The sequence below is a fragment of the Meles meles genome, chromosome 17, assembly GCF_922984935.1.
Source record: "Meles meles chromosome 17, mMelMel3.1 paternal haplotype, whole genome shotgun sequence".
NCBI lineage: Eukaryota > Metazoa > Chordata > Mammalia > Carnivora > Mustelidae > Meles > Meles meles.
The window spans coordinates 27,136,862-27,155,931 of record NC_060082.1 but is presented as its reverse complement, the minus strand read 5'-3'; the positions used below and the strand labels follow the sequence as shown (position 1 = coordinate 27,155,931).

Below are 19,070 nucleotides of genomic sequence, written 5' to 3'. Positions count from 1 at the left end.
TTGCAGGGGAGGAACCCAAGGCTCAAAGAGGTTAGGTAGTATTCTCAAGGTAACTCAGCTAATGAACGGCCGGATCCAAAGTCTGGGTAGACGGCGGGAGCGAGGCCACTGCAAGGCCAAAGCTGAGGCTGCGAGTGAGCCAGGGGCTGGTTTTCCCGGAAAGCTCAAAGGACGGGTGATTCCTCCCACCAGGATTCCCCACTGAAAGCTGTGCAGATGTTGTGGGTTAACCTGATCATGGACACTTTTGCCTCGTTGGCGCTGGCCACGGAGCCTCCTACGGAGTCTCTGTTGAAGCGTCGCCCCTATGGCCGCAACAAGCCTCTGATCTCGCGCACGATGATGAAGAACATCCTGGGCCACGCCGTCTATCAGCTCACGGTCATCTTCTTCCTCGTCTTTGCCGGTGAGCCGCGGGGGCGCTGGGGACAGGGATCGGGCTGCTAAGCGGCGGGGACGGGGGCAGAGAACGGCCCGCGGAGAGAAGGTGGCATGGGAGCAAGCCGAGCACAGGACTGGTGATGACAGCAGTGTCCCCCACGGGGTGTGTCCCCTTGCCCCACTCTGTGCCGCCCTGCGCGATTTGGCGTACTCCTCTTAAGAATTTCACAGGGTGGCTTTCTGTAGCCTTTTCTTTTTAAGATTATAAAACTGAAGCGCGGGTCCCGTGGTGAGTATACAGCGGCACTAAGATCAAACCTGTGTCTGCCAGACGCTTGCGCAGCCCCCCACCCCCCAACGCCGCACCATAAGCAGAGTCACTGCAGCGGACGCGGAGAGGGAGTCAGATACGCTGAGACCAGAGCTGACACTCAGAGTGTTTGTTAGCTAGTGTGGCTCAGATACCAACCCGTGAGAATGGACACTGCCCGTAGGACCCCGGCTTGGCCATCCCAGCATGTCGTCCTGACTCAAGCTGGGCCCTCGTGGAGACCGCGCTTAACCCGCTAACGCTTCCTTTGTCCCCACTAGGCGAGAGGTTCTTTGACATCGACAGCGGGAGGAAGGCACCCCTGCACTCCCCACCCAGCCAGCACTACACCATTATTTTCAACACCTTCGTGCTGATGCAGCTCTTCAACGAGATCAATTCCCGCAAGATCCACGGAGAGAGGAACGTCTTCGCGGGCATCTTCCGCAACCTCATCTTCTGCTCCGTGGTCCTGGGCACCTTCATCAGCCAGGTGAGCCTCCAGCTGGAGTCGTGGCAGGGGGCTGGGATGGCAGAGGGCAGAAGCTGGGAGTGGGGTTGCCTAGGTACCCGGGAGAAGGAGTGAGAGAATGATGGGGACTCGGGCTGCAGATCAAGTGCTTTTGGATTACCAGCTGGCCTCCATCTGCACATTGTTCTGGAACTGGAGCCTGCTGGGTCAGGTGCCGTGGTGCAAGGCAACACGTTGGTAGCAAATAAAATGAGATGGGTGGGATCCTTCCCTTGTCTTTCTAAAGCACAGAATTTTCCCAGAGTGGCCAAGAAGAGAGTCACTCGCCGAGGCCCTTTCCATCCCTCCTGCCAGCGTACATGAGATGGGCAGACACGTGCTGTATGGGCTCCCTCCTTGTCCCTGCCCCTGCATTCGTGGGGGGCCCTTGGCAGAAGACACGGTGCAGTCCACAAAGAGAGAAGGGGTGGCAGGGTGCACGAGCAGTGGACAGATAAAGTTGGCCTGGGTTCCTCTCGTAGAACCGGGGTCAAGGCATGGCTGCCCCAGTGGTAGAAGATCGGGTCCCTTCCTCCTTGCCCTAGTCTCGGGTACACTAAACACCTACAGATACAGGAGATACAGGAGACTAGGAACTCCCCCACACCAGAGGGTCCTTCCTTCCCCTGCCAGGGTCCCCCTCATTGGCCCACCTCCTCAGTTCCTCCTCCCCCTCACTGTGCCTTCTCTTGGCACCTCACCCACTAGCTATGGTCACCAGAAGCTTCCAGTCCCTTGGATCCGCCAGCTCTTACCTTAATAATATTCATAGTAAGTAGCTCTCTCTCCCCAGCAGAGTCTCTAGAAAGACTGTGTCTGTCTTCTCTTCCCCCCTCCCCCTGGATTTCTTCTTTCTCCTCCTCCAACAAGCAGATTGGGCCTGGGCCCACAGGGATCACGGGCCAGGGCGCTGACGCCATGTTGGTGTTCTCGGCTGAAGGGCTAGCTGCCCATGACTCGCCTCCCTGATGGTGGGCTGCCTTTCTCGGTTCTAGATTCTCATTGTGGAATTTGGGGGTAAACCCTTCAGCTGCACGAAGCTCACCCTGTCTCAGTGGTTTTGGTGTCTGTTCATTGGCATCGGAGAACTGCTATGGGGCCAGGTGAGTGGCAGCCGGCTCGCCCAGTGCGGGTGCACGGCCGGCAGACTCTCTCCTCTGGTGGAGATGGGACATGTGACGGTGGCGCCTCCCAGCTCCTCGCCATCAGCTTCTTCCCCCCAGTTTTCCAGGTCTTTCCATCTTGCAGGATCATGTCAGTGCCCCCAACTTAGGAGGCTGTGGATCTCTAAGCATGCCTAGTGGCAGGCAGATCCCTTAGTGTCTCTGAGATGGGAGTGGAAATATTCAATGGAATTTTGTTAAAAAGAGAAAAACAAAATTAAGGGTCTTAGAAGTAGATGTTTACAGAGCGGAAGTCTATTTTAATGAAGCCGCTGTCTGGCTGTGAGCCACTGGGCTGACCTAGTTTAGGGCTCCCCTGCCTCTCGTGTTCACCATGGCCTGAGCGGGTTGACGGGGTCGAATGGCTGACTCTCACCTGAGATAAATCCGGACCCACGCGGGCTCTCGAGAAGCAGCATAGCACTCAGTTAAGAGCAGGGACGCTGGGGCCGGCTCCCCGGCTTTGAATCCCACATCTCCTTTCTACAAGTTGAATCACTTTGTGCAAGCATCTTAACCACTCTGTGCCTCAGTTTCCTCAGCTTAGGAGAACAGGATCATTGTTCCTCATTGCTAATCGGCCAATCTGTTACAACACAGAAATGACTTAGAACAATTTCTAGTACTATCTAAGGACACAGTAAAATTTAGCTATAGGAACAGGTCTGGCAAATTTTGTTCCTTCCCAGATAGCACTTTGCACACCCTCTTGTCCCCAGCTCTGGGCTGGGAGAAGCTCTGCTTTGCGGACCTCCAGTCTCTACCGACAGGCGCCAAGCCACCTGGGTGACGGCTTTGCTCTAAGTGGCCCCTTCCCTGAGACCACGGGCCTTCCCCATAGACCTGCTGGTTGTTTCTTTCCTGTGTCCCAGAGCCTCCCTGACTTGCTGTCCTGATTCCTACCATGAGCCCCTCCTCCCTGTCCCGTTTGGTGGCGTTACTTTACCAGTGGGACCCTTTTACACCTGAAGCTTGGTTGTTTCACTAACTGTCTGGAACTCCTACCTGGGTCTAGTCTCACATGTGGCCACGCGGCCTTGATGCCGGATACCAGCGCTGCTCCTGTGTCCCAGCGGCTCCTTCCAGTCATCCAAAAGCAGACATTCTTCCCCTTTCAGAATCCTCGACTCCATGCTGGGCCGCTCCTACAGTCCTTCTCTCATCCCAATCCTGTCTGTTCCTTGTCTGTGTGTCAGGGAGAGCTGATTGACGCTTCCTGAGCCCAGCCTACTGCCCCATGTCTGATGATACCCGAATATCCCTTCTTCCCTGGTCTGTCTCACCCCAAGCCCTAGAAAAGCTCTAGTATCCATTCACCCTTGTTTTTTGGGGTGGGTTTTTTTGTTTGTTTTTTTCACCCTTGTTTCAACACAGGAATTTACTTTGCATGTGCTAACTAGAACAGGATCCTTCCCTTCCAAGACTTCTCTTCCCCTTGTCTATACACAAACAACGTGACCACCCTCTCCTATCCCTAGCCTTGTCTTCCCTCGGGCCCTGGTCTCTGTCCCTTCCTACCTTGTGCCACGCGCTATAGTTCTGCTTCCCTTTCCTGGCAAAATGGGAAGGAGGAAGTGAGACGGAAGGAGAACCAAGTGTATAACTAACCAAGCAGATGGCTGGAAAACTTACACGCGAATATAAGTTCTCCTTCATGTGTCCACAAATTCAGAAAACCTTCCTGAGGGCCTGCCATTGGGAGGCCCTGAGGGGTGCTTGCTTGGCCGGGTTGGCACCTCTCCCACTGCCCCCCACCCCCCGCCCCGGTGCTTGATGGGGCAAAGAGTGACCTACATGAGGGCCTGACCGCGTGAGCTGCGTGACCGCCTTCTCACCCGGATTCTGGTGTCTCCCCTCCACTGCACCTGTTCTCAGATCATCTCCACGATACCTACCCAATCCTTGAAGTTCCTGAAGGAGGCTGGGCATGGCACCACCAAAGAGGAGATCACCAAGGACGCGGAGGGGCTGGACGAGATTGACCATGCGGAGATGGAGTTGCGCCGAGGCCAGATCCTGTGGTTCCGGGGCCTGAACCGCATCCAGACTCAGGTACTCTGACAGTGGCCTGTCCTCACCGGGGAGAAGCCATCCCTCTGTTGGGGAGGTGTGGGGGAGTAGCCGTTCCTGGTGGCTCACATCTCTTCCCTCCCTGAGGCTCGCCGCTGGTGGGCAGCCCGAGCTCCCCTAGCTCAGGGACCAGCTGCCTGGTCGCCTCTGATAGGAGAGTAGTCAGAGGGCCCAGAGCCCTGAACACAAACTGGTAGCCTCTTCCTTCAGCTTCTGGTTGGTTCTAGAGCCCATTTTGCTACCCTTCATGGGGCCAGCAAGCTCCCTGTGTAAGGTCTCTTGCAAGCACCAGACCTGACCTCGGGGTGGGAGATGCTCCGCGTCCTTCCCCGCCCTTCTGGAGAAAGGAGCTAGGCAGCATCTCTAAACCAGCATTGCCAGCGTACACTTCGTGTAAGTCCTCCAGCTGCTGCGAGGATAACGTAGCTGTTATCTGGAGGGATCTTTGCCAGAGAAACTCACCCTCTCATATCTTCCCCACTCGTACTTTAAGGCCTTGGTGGGGAATCTGACGGCTCAGTGTATATAAATGACAAAAGTCTCTCAGGGCCTGAGTATCTTTTGCAGGATTCAGATTTGCTTCCCCAAAAGGAAGAAGCTATAATTTCCTCAAACCTTTTCCCTTCTCGAAATTTCTGAACTGGCAGAGATGCTGCCCTTAGGCCCCCTTGCCTGTGGAGCCTTGCCGTAACATTTTTCTTCCCACTTTCCATGCAGCAACTGTAACCACCTGCTCCTGGGTGGGCGGCTGGTCTAGGCCCTGGTCATTCTATCACTTTCCCTGTTCTTGCCCTATATGCCTCTATTGTATCAGTGCTGAGATTTCCGTCTCCAGAGAGCCGGCCTGTTCCTCTCTGCTGGTTGGCTGGAGATTCCGGAAAGAAGTTCCAGTCTTAAAATCGGCCTTGCCAACGGCATAGGAAGTTCCCTAGTCAAGCCCACCTCCTTCAGTCATAGGGAAGAGAGATCAAATGAAACCTCACCACTGCATACCCCCTGGGAACTTGTCTCCCATAGGCAAGACCATGATGGAGGTGGGAGGGCAGGGCTAGTTAGGGAACCACTGGGGCTCCTTTCCCCTCTCTCAGGTTCCTTCCCCCCAGAGAGGGAAACTCCCCAGGACCTGCAGACACCACCCCGCCCTCTAGGCCACTGGCTCCTGTCTCCGAAGCCCTGGTGCTTTCCTTCAGGTCTGCTCCTTTCATAATAACCTGTCTGCTTTTCTTCCCTTCAGGGTCCCTGCCTCCTCTCCTCCTATGTGATTTTTTTTTCCTAGCCAGGATTCCCTCGTTCCAGCATCTCCTTGGCCCCTCACCAGTCTTCTGTCCTGGGGGTGCTGAGGTTCACGGATCTTCCTTCCCCTCCACGACCAGTTCCCACTCCTTTGACACTGTACCCTGGGTTCAGATGCATGGCCTCACGGCGTTGGGCAGACTGCCTTTCGTTGCGGGAGCCGGGGGTGGCTAGGCGAGAGTGGCATTGAGGCCTACACCTAGGCAGCAAACGCAGCCCTCGAAGATGCCACGGGCACCCAGTCCCTGCCCTTCCAGTGCACACCTGGCCCCATAAGCCGATGAGCCCGGACCCCTGGAGCTCTCTCCTGGCAGCAGCTTGTCAGCCTGAGCAGGTTCAGACAAAGCCCCCTGCCATCGGGTTGTTGATCCTTGCTGTCACTCTCACTGAAACACCTGGGCAGTGGTAGGGGTGGCCCAACCATGGTCCCCTCCTGGTCCCTTTAGTTTAGGGAGACCCAGAAGCACTGGGGAGCAGAAGCTTTGGGAAGGTAACCCTGGGATCCATGTCCCCTGTGGAGGTGGGGGGACCTGTACCGGTCCCCTCCCCACGTGCAGCCCTTTCCCTCCCACAGGATCAGGCTCCTCCGTCCCATGTAACCCGATGAAGGGATGGTAGTCTAGCTCAGACTTTGGTCTGAATCCAGAAACCAACCCTAAACATTTCGTAGCTTCTCAGGAAGCTTTATAAATAAGAACAGCTGTCTGCCTCATAAGGCGCCTGCTTTGTCCCCTTCTCACCTGGGGAACTGAAGCCATTCCGATGAATGGAATCAGCCCTTGGTCTTAAGCCTGCGGGTAGTTTTATGACGATTCTACCAGATCCTAAAGGATAAAGGAATTCCTTTTGATTTGTTCCTTGTCACCTAGTGGTCAAGGACCAGGACAGTAGTTTTGTCCCAGGCCCCAAACCAAGACCGTCATCGGTAATCAAATGGCACATAATCCCCTGTGTCCGAGAAGTAGGACACAGAAAACTAGAGACCACCGGCTAGACTGTTGTCACTGATCACCGCCAGCCAGCATGTCGTGCTCCCCCGCCCTCAGTCTAACTACTGAGGTACTGTCAGACATTGCCAGACATTTTAGGACCCCCGGGGCTGGTGGCACTCTTGCTAAAGAGCCTGGCTGCTGGGTTCCTGAGCTCCCTTCTCGGGCCCTGTCCGTTTCAGCCCAAGGAGAGGGGGCTCTCAGAGCAGACACCCAGAAGCAGGTGAGCCCAGCAGTCGTGGTCTAAGTGCCTTTCTGCCCCGACCACCTGGATGTGGTCTACGACATGCCTCACTTTTTTTCTTTGAACGCAGGAGTTACTTTCCTGCAAAATCTTCAAAAATCAGTAGTCAACTTAATTGGTTCAGAGGTTCCTGAGGCTCAAAATTCAGTTGATATATATACTTTCCCTTCTATCTTAAATGGCATGCCTTGTTTTTTAAGAGTACAGGTCAACACAATGAATAAGCTGTCACTCTCTGTTAGGAGTCACGGGGTGAGAAGTCCCTTTAAACTGTAAATACTTCTGGACCCCTGCACACTTAAAACGTCCTTCATAGACTGCAAGGGAAGAGGAGACCGGATTCTGGCTGGGTATCTGGCCTCCATGGCAAACTGTTCCTTAAATGAAGTGTGCAGCGCGATTACTGGTTCCCCCGCCTCCCCACCCTTCTCCTCACCATTGCTTTGTGTACGAGGGAAACTTCTCTCTTGCTCTTGCTCCTGTCCCCTTTTCCTAGCACTTTCCACCCCCTTCCCTGATCCTCCAGGACCACCCCCCACCCCCCCACCCTCCCCCTTTCTTCCTCTCTCTGGACTGTGGAGCAAAGCTGTCTCACTCTCTGATTCTTTGCAGATCGACGTAATTAACACATTCCAGACGGGAGCCTCTTTTAAGGGAGTCCTAAAGCGACAGACCATGGGGCAGCACCTTGACGTTAGACATGTTCCTAGCTCATCCTATGTAACAGTGGCGCCAGTCACATCTCCCCCCGCCACTTCTGTTCCTGCTGCTGTCTCATCTCCTACTCTGGGCAGTGAGTGAGAGTCTATTATGATGCATGATTTGCTAAAATGACCACAAGAGAGCACGTGGCATCCACTTTAACCAACTGTGGTTATCTTTTCCTTTTTGATTTTTCACTTTTTCTCTGACTTAAGGGAAGAAAGATGGGACCGAAATCCCACTCCCAAACCAGGCTGTGTGCCCTTATATTTTATTTTATTATGTTGAGAAACTATTAAACCATAACCATTTTAAAGACAATAATCCTGTTTTCTGAACGTTCCTCTGCATTGCTTGTTTCTTCCTTGAGTTTTTTTTGTTTGTTTGGCTTTACTTTGAGTTGTTGGTTTGTTGATTGGTTTTTCTTTGTTTGGATATGTTGGTGTTCCTCTCCTCTCCTGCTCCTTTGAGTCTGAACTTGATCTCCTGAGGTTAGAGGTGAGGTTAGGCCAGGGAAAACCCAGCCCTCTCTTCATGGGGCGGGGAAGGGGACAAGTGTCAGATCTCCTGAAAGAGAATACGAAAAGAACTACCCTTTCCATGGGTTTTTCTACCAGGAGATCCCTCATCACTGAGCCAACATTGAACTTGGCCATTAATAATGGTCCTTCCGGGTTACCTCTCTGTTGTGAGCTGACAGTATTGGCGTGGAAGCTGTAGCTGAGTGTGAGGAAGAGAAGGTGTTCAGTTCACACACACAGGGCTGAGTGTCCCCGAGGTTTCACTTTTCAGGGACGTCAGACCAAGCTCTGGTTTAAGAATCAATGTGTTCACATCTGTGCAGGACAAACGTATACGCAAAGGTCCAAATAACTCACTTTTTCTCACTCCAGCTTTTTTCTTTTTAGGAATTTCTGAAGAGCAACTTTTGTTTTGGTTTGGGTTTTTTTGCCTACCCTTTTCCTCTAGTTCGATTGTCTCACCCATAGCCAGCCCTTCACGCCTTATTTTGCACATAAAGTTTCAGGAGCCCCTTTCTCAGCCAGCCTGTCTGCTGGAATGCTGTCAGTGTTTGACCTAAGATCTGGAGTTCCCGCCAGTAGATGGTGGGATTCTTGCTAACGCTTATGCCTTCCTATTCCGGGTCATTTTACCTTCCCAAAATGGGACAGAGAGGAGAGAAGGCTCTTTGCTGATAGTGCTGTTACGGTATTTGGTGGGAAGAAGTCTCTGTGTATTAAGTCTACTGTGAGCTTCAGATACTTGACTATTTTATTTATCTCTTCTTCCCCCACTTCCAACCTACCCCCACCAAGGCCCCCAAAACCCCTAAAGGGGGGTGTGCTAAGGAAAGAACAGGTGCATTGTCCGTGGTTCACGTGATTGGGAGCTGAACAGGCTGACCAGAGACCAGACTTAAATTATTTGTTGTCTTTGTGGCCAAATGTAAAATGTTCTGCTGTGAGGTATGAGGGGTGGGTTTACTATAGACACATATTTCTTTAGGCCTAAAAGCAGTCAAAGAAGTGAGTAAGTCTTACCTGCAAATATCTAAGAGCTTCTCCCTCTAGTTCTTCCATATGCCTCTCTTGCTTCTCTTTTCCTTCTAGCTTTTCCCTGTCCTTCTAACTAGTGTCTGTTCTTCTTGAATCATGCCTTTCTGTGCGGAAGGGCTAGTGTCAGCCGTCCCAGCAATCTGAAGGTGGAAAGAGACTAAGCAGAAGACAGAGCCCATCGGGCTCTTATGGAATTGCTGGTAGAGGGTAAGCCACTGACCCTCAAAGACAGAAATTCAGCCAGGAGACACAGCCACACCTGCTCTCTTTCCAGATCCTCCTCCTTACCTGGATGTCCTAGAAGAAACAGTCACGCATTTCAGGACCCGAGCCCCCATTCCAGATCTCCAAGTGAATTCAGTTATCTGTCTAACCTTCAGTAAATAAATCTTGAAGATTTCCCTCTCTAGGAAAGCTCTAATCCCTTCTTTTCCCCTGGTTTCTGAAAGGAGAACAGAAGCCTCTAGAATCTGGCAGAAGAAAGGGAGTCTTCATCTGCCCATTCACTAGGCTCCAGGGAGTGCTTCTAGCCTTCATGCCTGATTGAAAGGTCCGACCTCACTGGGACTCCTGAGACCCGAGAAAGACTTGCCCTTCAGTCAGCCACTTCTACCTGTAGGCAGGGACCCCAGAAGAGCCACTTCCAGGAGATTTGGAGGGACATTAACTGGGGAAGGAAGGGCTGACTGGCTGAGTGGAGAGTGCCTACAGCTTTCCCAGCACCCGCTACCCACGTCCTGTTCCCCGTACCCCGTTCACGCACCAGGCCTCAGGGAAGCAGGTTGCCCCCTTTGCTTGGGGCGGATCGATGGGGATGTACCTGTGTGATCATCAGCACGTGTTACGTATTCTCTGAGGCCATGTTGGAGCTGAGCAGCGTTGTGACAGCCCCGAGCCCTCCACCCCTAACCCTTCTCTCTGCCACCAGGCCACTAGATGGGCCGCCTAGCTCCCTGACTCCTGTTCCTTCGACCTTCCCTTGCAGGATGCTGCTTTCCCTTTAGATTCTAGAAGCCCTGCAGTCTAGCCGGATGACTGTTCCTTGCTCCCCCAAAGAAGACATTTTCCCTGTTTTTTCCATCTACCCATTCCGATCCACTTTCATCTCCCTTATTGTTTGCCTGTAACAGTGTTATTGATCACCCCAACAGGTGAGAGGAAAAGCCAGGAAACAGGGCTCCAGACCCTGACCCTAACCCCAATTTTTAAGAATCTTTTTTCTCTACTGGACTTCACCTACAATTATTTTCATTAAGTATTCAGTTTCTTCAAAAAAAAAAAATAGAAGCAAGAAGTTTGAAAATCACTGATATTAAAGTTGACCAGCTGGTGGGATAAAGGTACCTTTCTTCTGCAGCACTTGTTAAAAACTTGGAAATCGCAGGAGCGGGTCCAAAGTGTGGGCTCTGTCGTCCCTCCTACAGGGGCTGGTATGACTTTGAACCCATCTATTAACCAGGGAGAGAGCACTGGGTTTGGGCTGACTTCATCCAAGTTGCCTTGCTCTCAGATTTGACAGAGATCAGTGAAACCTTCGGGCCTCCGGAAGACCAGACGGAGCCTCTGCTCCATCTGATCTCACCCGGGTCTGGAGCAAAGAGAACATGACAGGTAAAACTCACCCATCAGACAGTCAACAGCAATCACAGAAGGATGGAAACGTAGGTCCTTACTTTCTGTTCCACCGGGCACATGTGCGCCCAGCTCCCTTGCTTCCTCTTGGCCGAAGCGTGGAGCCAATTCTACTGAGTGCCAGAGAGTCCCTTGCCTTCTTTTTAAAGATTTTATTTATTTATTTGACAGACAGAGATCACAAGTAGGCAGAGAGGCAGGCAGAGAGAGAGGGGGAAGCAGGCTCCCTGCCGAGCAGAGAGCCCGATGTGGGGCTCGATCCCAGGACTCTGAGATCATGACCTGAGCCAAAGGTGCCCCAGTCCTTTGGCTTCTAAACTCTGGGCACCCTCCATCCTGGGTGGGTCTGCCAGGCTGTCTTGGAGTGAGGCGAGATAAGGAAAGCCTTAGCCAGCAAAGACACAACTTCAGTAAATCCCTCTTTGTGTATTGGTTTTGGAGAGTCTATCCAGTGATATAAAGCATTGCCTGACTCTCTCTGTCTTTGCTGTCTGCACATTCCTGCCTCTTCTCCAGGGACATATTCTTTGCTGAAACAGCAGAGGCACGGAAGAGGGGCCCCAGGCCAACATTCAGCATTCCTTCCTTTGCCCCTCCTACCACAGCCTTCTCTCCTGCATCAGCCTCATTTCTTTCCCGAGGGAAGAATTTTTGGACAAGACTAGATCAGCCACCTCCCCATGACTAACACTGCCCTCCAGCCACCTTCCTTCCCCCTGGCCTCTCTCTCCACCCTCTCGGCATCCAGCCTACGGCCCCGACCCCAGTTCTGCCAACCCAGGTTCTAAACCAGACTTCAGAGAGGCCTACCATTCAGAAAAGCAGGCTGCCAAAGGAGCTGGTGCCCGTGGATGAGGCAAAGGCTGGCCACGGGAATCAGTTGCCGTTAATTTTTTTTCCTTTTCTCCCAATTGACTGAATCCCTTCCTTTTTTTGTGCGGTAAGAGAGATTTCGACATGTACAGGGCCATGCGTTTCCCTCTGCCCACTGAAGCCGCGTGGTATTTCCATTCCTCCATTCTCCATCCACCTCCTCAGAAAAGCCACTTCTCTGTAGCCTCCACCCGGGTGGGTTCTCTCCTGGTCCCGTCCCTTCCCTGCTCCCCCCAAGGTCATGCTCCCCTTCCCGATGTAGCCACAGCTGCAGAAAGCTGCAGGCCAGGAACACATGCAGTGCACCAGAGGCGTGGACGTGCACTTGAACCGTGAGAGCCGGCTCTTCTCCCCGTAGTCAGGAGGAAGGCATCTTCTCGTACCTGTGTTTCAGCCCCGTCTGCCGGCGGGGGAGGGGGGCGTGGAAGGGGCCGTGTTCTGCTCTCTTGGGAAGAAGGGGACATGGCAGAAGTTGTGAGATAGAAATATATGCATGTTTCCTGACCGAAAGAGCAATGATTAAACTGGAGAGTATAGTTTCTTGCATGCTGCTAACACAAATGCTGAGTGTTCTGTCTGCCTTGCTGCACGGTATCCATAGCCCCTTACCGCCTGAAGTGTCTTCTGTGCGGACTGGTACGCGTTTGACTCTTTAAGGGTTTTAAACAGATAACTCCAGTGTGCAGGTTTTCCATCCCACATTCACAAAATGCTTGGCCTCGACACAGAAAGCCACATGTCTGAATCATCTTTTAAGTTCGGCTGTTAATTTGCACCCGGTTCCCACGTCCTTGCCCTCATCCAAAAGAACTACTGAATCCTTATTTTCCATTTCGTTTGAAGAATGGATTGTTTGGGAATGCTAACTTTGCTTTGGGTTTTCTACATTTTTTTTTCCTTTTTTATTATTGTTTTTTTTTAATGCAGCTGTTTGCCATCACTCACCCTACGCCACACCCATGCTTGAAAGTTGACGTTCCTCGTGTTCCCTAGTCTCTTCTCGTGTGTTTGGTTTTGGTTGCCGAGCTGTAGTGTTTTGTAGTTGGGGTTTCGTTTCTCTCCTCAAGCCACCAGTTCTTGGTTCTCCTAGCCAATTCTCACCTTCGTGTTTTCTCATCCCCCTTTTCCTTCCCCCCGGTGTAGATCAAAGTGGTCAAAGCGTTCCATAGTTCCCTCCATGAAAGCATTCAGAAACCCAAGAACCAAAACTCCATCCACAACTTCATGACCCACCCTGAATTCGCCATAGATGAGGAAGTGCCACGAACACCGCTCCTGGATGAGCACGAGGAGGAAAATCTTGACAATCCTATGTCCGGGACGAGGGTGCTCCTGTTGGATGGTGAGGTCACGCCATACGCCAACAAAAACAACAATGCGGTGGACTGCAGCCAAGTGCAAATTGTCGCCTCCCACTCAGACAGCCCTCTGCACAGCCTGGAGACGTCCGTTTGAACTTCGTCCTCTGATTCCCATCCCCGCTTTCCCCGTGTCCTTTCTCATCTGTCCCATCTGTAAGGTGACGACGGGACTTTTCACTGTCGTGTCCGCTGTTCCCAAGTATGTGTGAACCCCCACCTGACCGTGAAGAGGCCAGAGCACAGACCTCCAAGGATTTCAACTTCAACTTGAGTTGGGTTTGTAGCGGGACCCAGTCAAGCCCCAGGCACTTAGCGAAGGGTAGGGTCTACTCCTTGGGCGTGTCTGCTGTCGTTTGTAAAGAAATGATGACAATTCTCTCAGCATCTTCCCCAGCCCAGACTCTCCCCAGTGTGCATAGTTATGTCACCGTCCCCTGACTTCGGGATTTTACCCGACGAGTCTGTGCCATTTGTAAGCTAAGTCGAGGGTTCCAAGAGACAAACGTTCCCAAATGAAATGTGCAGAGGCAGGAATGGAATGTATAGAATCAGCCTATAGAGCAATTGTTTTTAAAATGACTTTCCCATTTTCAAAACTTACACCTAAAGCCCTCTAGCTCTTTCTGCCTTTCTAGTCAAACCTGCCTAAGGTTCTTTTGGTCTTTTGCGACCACTGTCTGTCCTACCTTCGCTCTTTCTTGTTCTTTTTTACTTTTATTCGTCTTTATTTATTTATTTTTTTTTAAAGTTGTGATGATTAGGAAAGTGGGGTGGAACATGGCTGAATTGGGTCAACTTTGGCCATTCTCCCTTCTGGCCCCAATGGAATCCTTGACTTAGTCCTAGAGGCAGGGAGGTTGCTTTGCTAATGGGATCCCCTTGAAGCAATTGAGAGCTGGTAAGAATGTGTTTCTGTGGCTGCCAGGTTACCTTCCACTTCTGAACTGCCATCTTCTCAGGTGTGTGTCCTTTCTAAGTGCTAGGGAGATGAGCCTTGACCATGAAGCTTGCATAGGCTCATTATATAGTTTTGACCGTAAGCCCGAGCTTTCTCCTATTCTTAAAGGGTTGGCAAAAGAATGGATTGAGAATGGCCCTGCCTCCTTACTAGCCTGGAATCCTGAGGACCAGCAGCAGGCAGGTCCAGGACAAGACAGACCATCAAAGCCATCTCTTCTACCATCCTCCCTGGGTTGACCACTACTGCTTTTGAAGCCTTCTGCCAAGGCTCTTTCTAGGACAGGACCTGCTTGTTGGGGGAGTGAGTACTGAGAAGTCTTGGGAGAGGCCAAAGGGCCATACTAGCAGGTTCTGAGAAACCTTCCTCTGAGAAACCAGATTCCTTGAGCTTAGGTGCCCAAGTACCAGCTTTGACACACCCCTCAGCTTTGTCGTTCTGCTTTCGAAAATATGCATCCCAAGTGGGCTCCAGTGACAGTTTGCTGACTTAAAGGAGCAAAAGACCCACCCTGAAAAGTTCTCCTTCCTCTCTTCCTTTCTCCCACACGCCCCACTCAAGGCCCTCTCTAGAATGTGCTCGACTGCTGCACGATTAAGCCCTGTGCCTTCTTTCCCTGAACACTGCCCAAAGCATCCCCTTCCCACCTGCCTCTCTGGAGCTGGGGACCTCACTAGGAGACTTTTTAAAGTGTTCCTTAATGGGACATGGTGGAACCACATTTGCGGGAGCTCCATTTTTATCCCTGCTGATGTTGACATCAGCTCTTCTGTGCAGGGGTCCATGAACTCATGTCTACCGATTCCCATGAAAGAAATGATGGGAGTGGGGGATGGGGCTTGAGGCTCTTGTGAACTGCCAAATTTCCACTTGTGAGAGTAAGGCGGCCTGAACCCATGCTCTCCGGCCTTCTCTTCGGGTTCCCTCCTCCCTCACCCCTTCCACCCGGGCTGTCTGAGGTAGGAAAAGCAAAGAACCAATACCCCCTGCCCAAGCCCATTACTGCGCAACCCGCCAGATTTGATTTGGGTTTTGTAAAGGTCACATGCTTCGGCAATCTTTTCTCTGTCTTAAGTCCTCATGTGGGAGTAAAACAGCTCACCGGAGGTGTTAGGTGTACACATATTTATTAAGTACTTTGGGAGATTTCGTTCTGTCAAGTCTTTTCTTACCTCAGATCAGTTTTGAAAACAAGCCAATAACAAACTTCAGAGGCTATCGTACCATTCCTGCTCCCAGAAGACTCTCATGGTGCCTGACAGGTTCCTCTTGAAGGCTTGTGTCTACTTGTTTAAAGTCAATGGCTTTTGTGTGTCTTCTAGTTCCCACGGTAGGAGAGAAAATAGAGAATATTATGCAAAAATATATAGTTTTCTTTAGCTCAGAAATGGATATTTTCGAGTCAGCCATATGTATTTTGTTTAAAGGATTTGACGTAAAGTGCTGTCGTGTTACCCTGTGGAAGGAGCACAAAACCAGCTGTTTGACATGACAGGCGACTTCGTATATTTGCGACTGGTTTTAAAACCCACACACCATACTTCCTTTCTCCAAACAGCCATCTTTATACTGAGGGGGGAAAAATGTGTTGGGTTCTATACTTTTTTAATATAAATTTTGTTGATATGGAATTGAGTAAGTTTAAGTGTTTATGTGCATATGTTTTTTATATAAGTTTTTTTCTATTCAGTTTTAGTGATCCAATGGCAGTGAGTAAATATGGCGTAAGTTAATAAAGCTTTCCGCCCATATGGTGCTTTCGATCTGAAAAGGGTCGGATGGGGAGAAGGTGAGATAATTCTCCTAGAGAAACCTAGGAAAGCAGGCAGTGGACTGTGGATGGGAAGGAAAGCAGCCAGCGAGAAATGAGTGTATGATCCCCCCCACCCCCACCGCCATAAAGATGGGTGCCAGGCTTTTTAGTAACCAGCAGTCAGTGTCAGGGGCCTTGCCTGGATGTGTTTCTTTTAATGAGTAGCTAGCAAAGTGCTACCCAGGCGTGACTATCTCTCGGGCTGCAAGGATGCTCTGATGGGGGTTTGCATTCACCCAGGAACATGGGTTCCTTCACCCATGCTTTACGGGTTCTTCGCCCCAGGAGTTTTCCATTAGTGAGTTTTTGTGCAAGGCTCCGATTTGGGACTTCCCCTCCCCTAGAAAGGTCGTGTGTGATCTGTGAGATGGGGGAGAGAGTTCCAAGTGGAAGTCACAAAGGCCCGTTCTAACCTGCGGCGACCATCTCGGGGCCAGGTCCTTCCCAGAGGTGCCCTCTGCCCTCCGAAATGATGACTCCCCATCCCAAAGGTGTCAGCGAGACCACCTCGCAATCCTTCTGACACCCATGGGTTCTGTAGGGTCTGAGATTCTTCTTCTACTCGAGCTTCAGAGGGAAGAGTCTGTACAGTGGTCTCTGCACGATTACCTCACTGCCGAAAACCCGGGAAGGTGCGGCAAGTCCGCATGCAGCCTCGAAATGCCTCACCTCCTTCCTCTCCTGCTTCCTTGGCCTGGTGATGGCTCTCAGCAGCCCGTGATACCATCACAAAGTGCGCACATCCTCACTTCCCGCATCTAGGGACCACGCGCCATGGCGGCAGGGACGAGGCACATGTCAACGGCTGCTATTCTGAAGCCATTCCAGCCTTTCCCTCAGAATAGACCAGATGCCCTTCCATGTAGCTCAGGGCCAGTGCCTCGCCTGCCCGGCCCTGCTGTCAGGCCTGCTGTCCCCTTTCCTCCTGATGAGGAGAGACTGAGGGAAGGGAGCTCCGGTGACCGAATTGGCCTTTGGTTCGTGTTTGCTCCCCATCTGTATATATGCCATATGTGAATACGCCGGACGTACGTGCCAACAGAATCTATCTACGTTGTGCTTTTCAGATCAGCACGCAGATAGGAATTTTGAGTTTCTTCTTCTTTTTTTTCCCCCCAGTAATGAGTATAACAAGCACTGGTATTTTTGTACAAAAAAGGAAAACAAACAAAAGATTGACGGTTGTGGTCTGCATGACTTAAAAGCAAACACAGTGACATCCAAGCAATGTGTACCCCAGCGTGTGTTGCCATAATCTGCCTTTGGCTTAACGGTGTTTGCATTCAGCTCTTATTTAAGCTCTCTGTACAGCGTTTTGCATGTATTTATATGGTTCTTAGGGGGGGAAATGCTGTAAACTGGCAAATCTGAAATTTAAATATGTTGTCCACTGAGACGGGAAGAAGAGGAGTTTGAAAAGATGGGATAAAAAAGGATAATCTTTTTTTTTTTTTGGAACCAATAAAGCTTGTTGCTGATGAGCAGAAACCAGTACTGCTGTGCACCGAGAATAAAAACCCGTGCCCACCAGTACCTGTACTGTCCTCAATGTGTCTCTACTCGTGGGTGATGTCACGGGGGGCGGCATCTGTTGGAGTTTGAGAAGGGACCCGTCACAGCCGCGTCGAGGCCCCTGACCGTGCAAGCCCAGACTCAGCTTGTCACTGGCCCCTTCCACGCTTCCCCCGCCAGCAGGGCCCTCTGGCCCCTCGTGGTCCTGCTTGCCAGGTCTGCGTGCTCTCAGGACAAGCTTGGCTCAGCTTGCTTTGGGCGGAATCCATAGTTGGGACACATGAAGCCGGAGCTTTTGAGAAAGGGTGAACCTGGAAGGATGACAGTCCTTTCTTATTCTCTTTGCCCTTTTTGTTTGTTTGTTTGGTTTTTGTTAATGAAATACATTCTAGACCAATTCATTCCTCTGATACTAGCACCGTTTTTTCCTATCTTGCTCTGGGGCTCTCCTGTCCCTCCTTTTGCCCAAGTTTTTGTTCTGTTCCATTCTGTTAATTGTTCCATTCACCGACCGATGAGGCCCCAGGTTCGGGCCAAAACAGCTTCCTGGCAAGGTCATTTGGGTTCTGAACTTTCGTATCTCAGACCTCAGAACTCCCTGCACCTTTCATCCCCGGGCTCCATCAAGTTCCCTGCTCTCTCTGAACACATCAAAGGGAGGAAAGGACTTTGTGGGCTCCCCGTGGTCTGCTAGGAAAAGTATGATAGAGAAAGACAGCCAAACCCTGCCGGCTGTTTGAACAGGCTACTTCTGAAGGCGGAGCCAGCCCTGGAGGGAAAAGCTTTTGGAGTATGAATTCTCATCCCCACGTCTCCTGCCTGCCCCAGCTTGCACTCCAGGGGCACAGGCACACTGCCTACTTCCTTTCTTTAAAACAGGCTAGGGGAGAAAAAGTAAATAATACACAACAGGGAGATAGGTCTTAAGCTTGGGCCTGGATTGCCTCTTGCTCTCACCCTGTCTTGGTTGGACCTAGGATCTGTGCCTCTCTACGAGGCCAAACTGAATCTTAAACGTCTACGCCTCCTAACCCCAGTGCACGGTGAGGTGTGGAGAAAGCTTCAGAGTAGCTCCCTGGCCGAGACCAGTGGATCGTCGGGTATTGTTTTAATGGCATTTAGAGCCAGCTCAGTTCCTTGGCCTGAGCGACGGCACAGAAAAGCACATGCTCTTTTCTTCTGTCTCTTTCCCCACCCCCAATTCTAGAAAAGTATAATTGCCCCGCCCTCCATCTTTAATAATGGTTTGCAAGCCTTCCTGAGCCACCGTATTCTCTCCCTGTGGTCACTGGGTTTGTCTGAAGCTCTCCACCGAGACTCACTGGTTCCCTCCCAAGTGCGCCCACAACCAGGCAACTCCCTGCTGACTTAACTTGGTGGCCCATCCAAAGGTCATTGCATACCGGCGAGCTGGTGACCAGCCCCTGACCTGGGTCTATTAGGGCATAGCCTTCATGTCACTGTAAGCAGGAAGGAAGATAGAAATGGCACGGCCTCTACCAGCAAATACTTGGGAAACCCTGTTATAAGTAAAATCTGTACACATGTTGCCATATTGGTGGTGCCATGAACGCTCAGCTGTCCCCGACATGAACCTGAGCCGTGAGAGATAACAGGCTGCTGGATCCCTAGACCGCCGTCCTTTAGCCTTGAGAGGGCGTGCCTTCTGGGCTTGGCCATATCCTGATGCAGAACGAATCCT

The 19,070-nt window shown here is 51.4% G+C and overlaps 1 protein-coding gene across 5 annotated transcripts in view; it reads left to right on the top strand.

The window, feature by feature from the left end:
• Positions 1-17,389, top strand: part of ATP2B4 (ATPase plasma membrane Ca2+ transporting 4) — a 96,804-nt gene extending 79,415 nt beyond the window's left edge. For 3 of the 5 annotated variants that reach the window (XM_045982280.1, XM_045982281.1, XM_045982282.1), the window contains exons 17-21: positions 193-406; positions 973-1,184; positions 2,198-2,305; positions 4,241-4,417; positions 12,868-17,389. In XM_045982280.1, coding sequence (XP_045838236.1) covers positions 193-406; positions 973-1,184; positions 2,198-2,305; positions 4,241-4,417; positions 12,868-13,179 — 1,023 coding nt within the window. In that variant the 3' untranslated portion in view covers positions 13,180-17,389. Of the gene's footprint in view, positions 1-192; positions 407-972; positions 1,185-2,197; positions 2,306-4,240; positions 4,418-7,573; positions 7,755-12,867 lie in introns of all 5 variants that reach the window. The other 2 variants (XM_045982284.1, XM_045982283.1) reach the window with 2 other exon arrangements.
• The last annotated feature ends 1,681 nt before the right edge of the window (positions 17,390-19,070 follow it).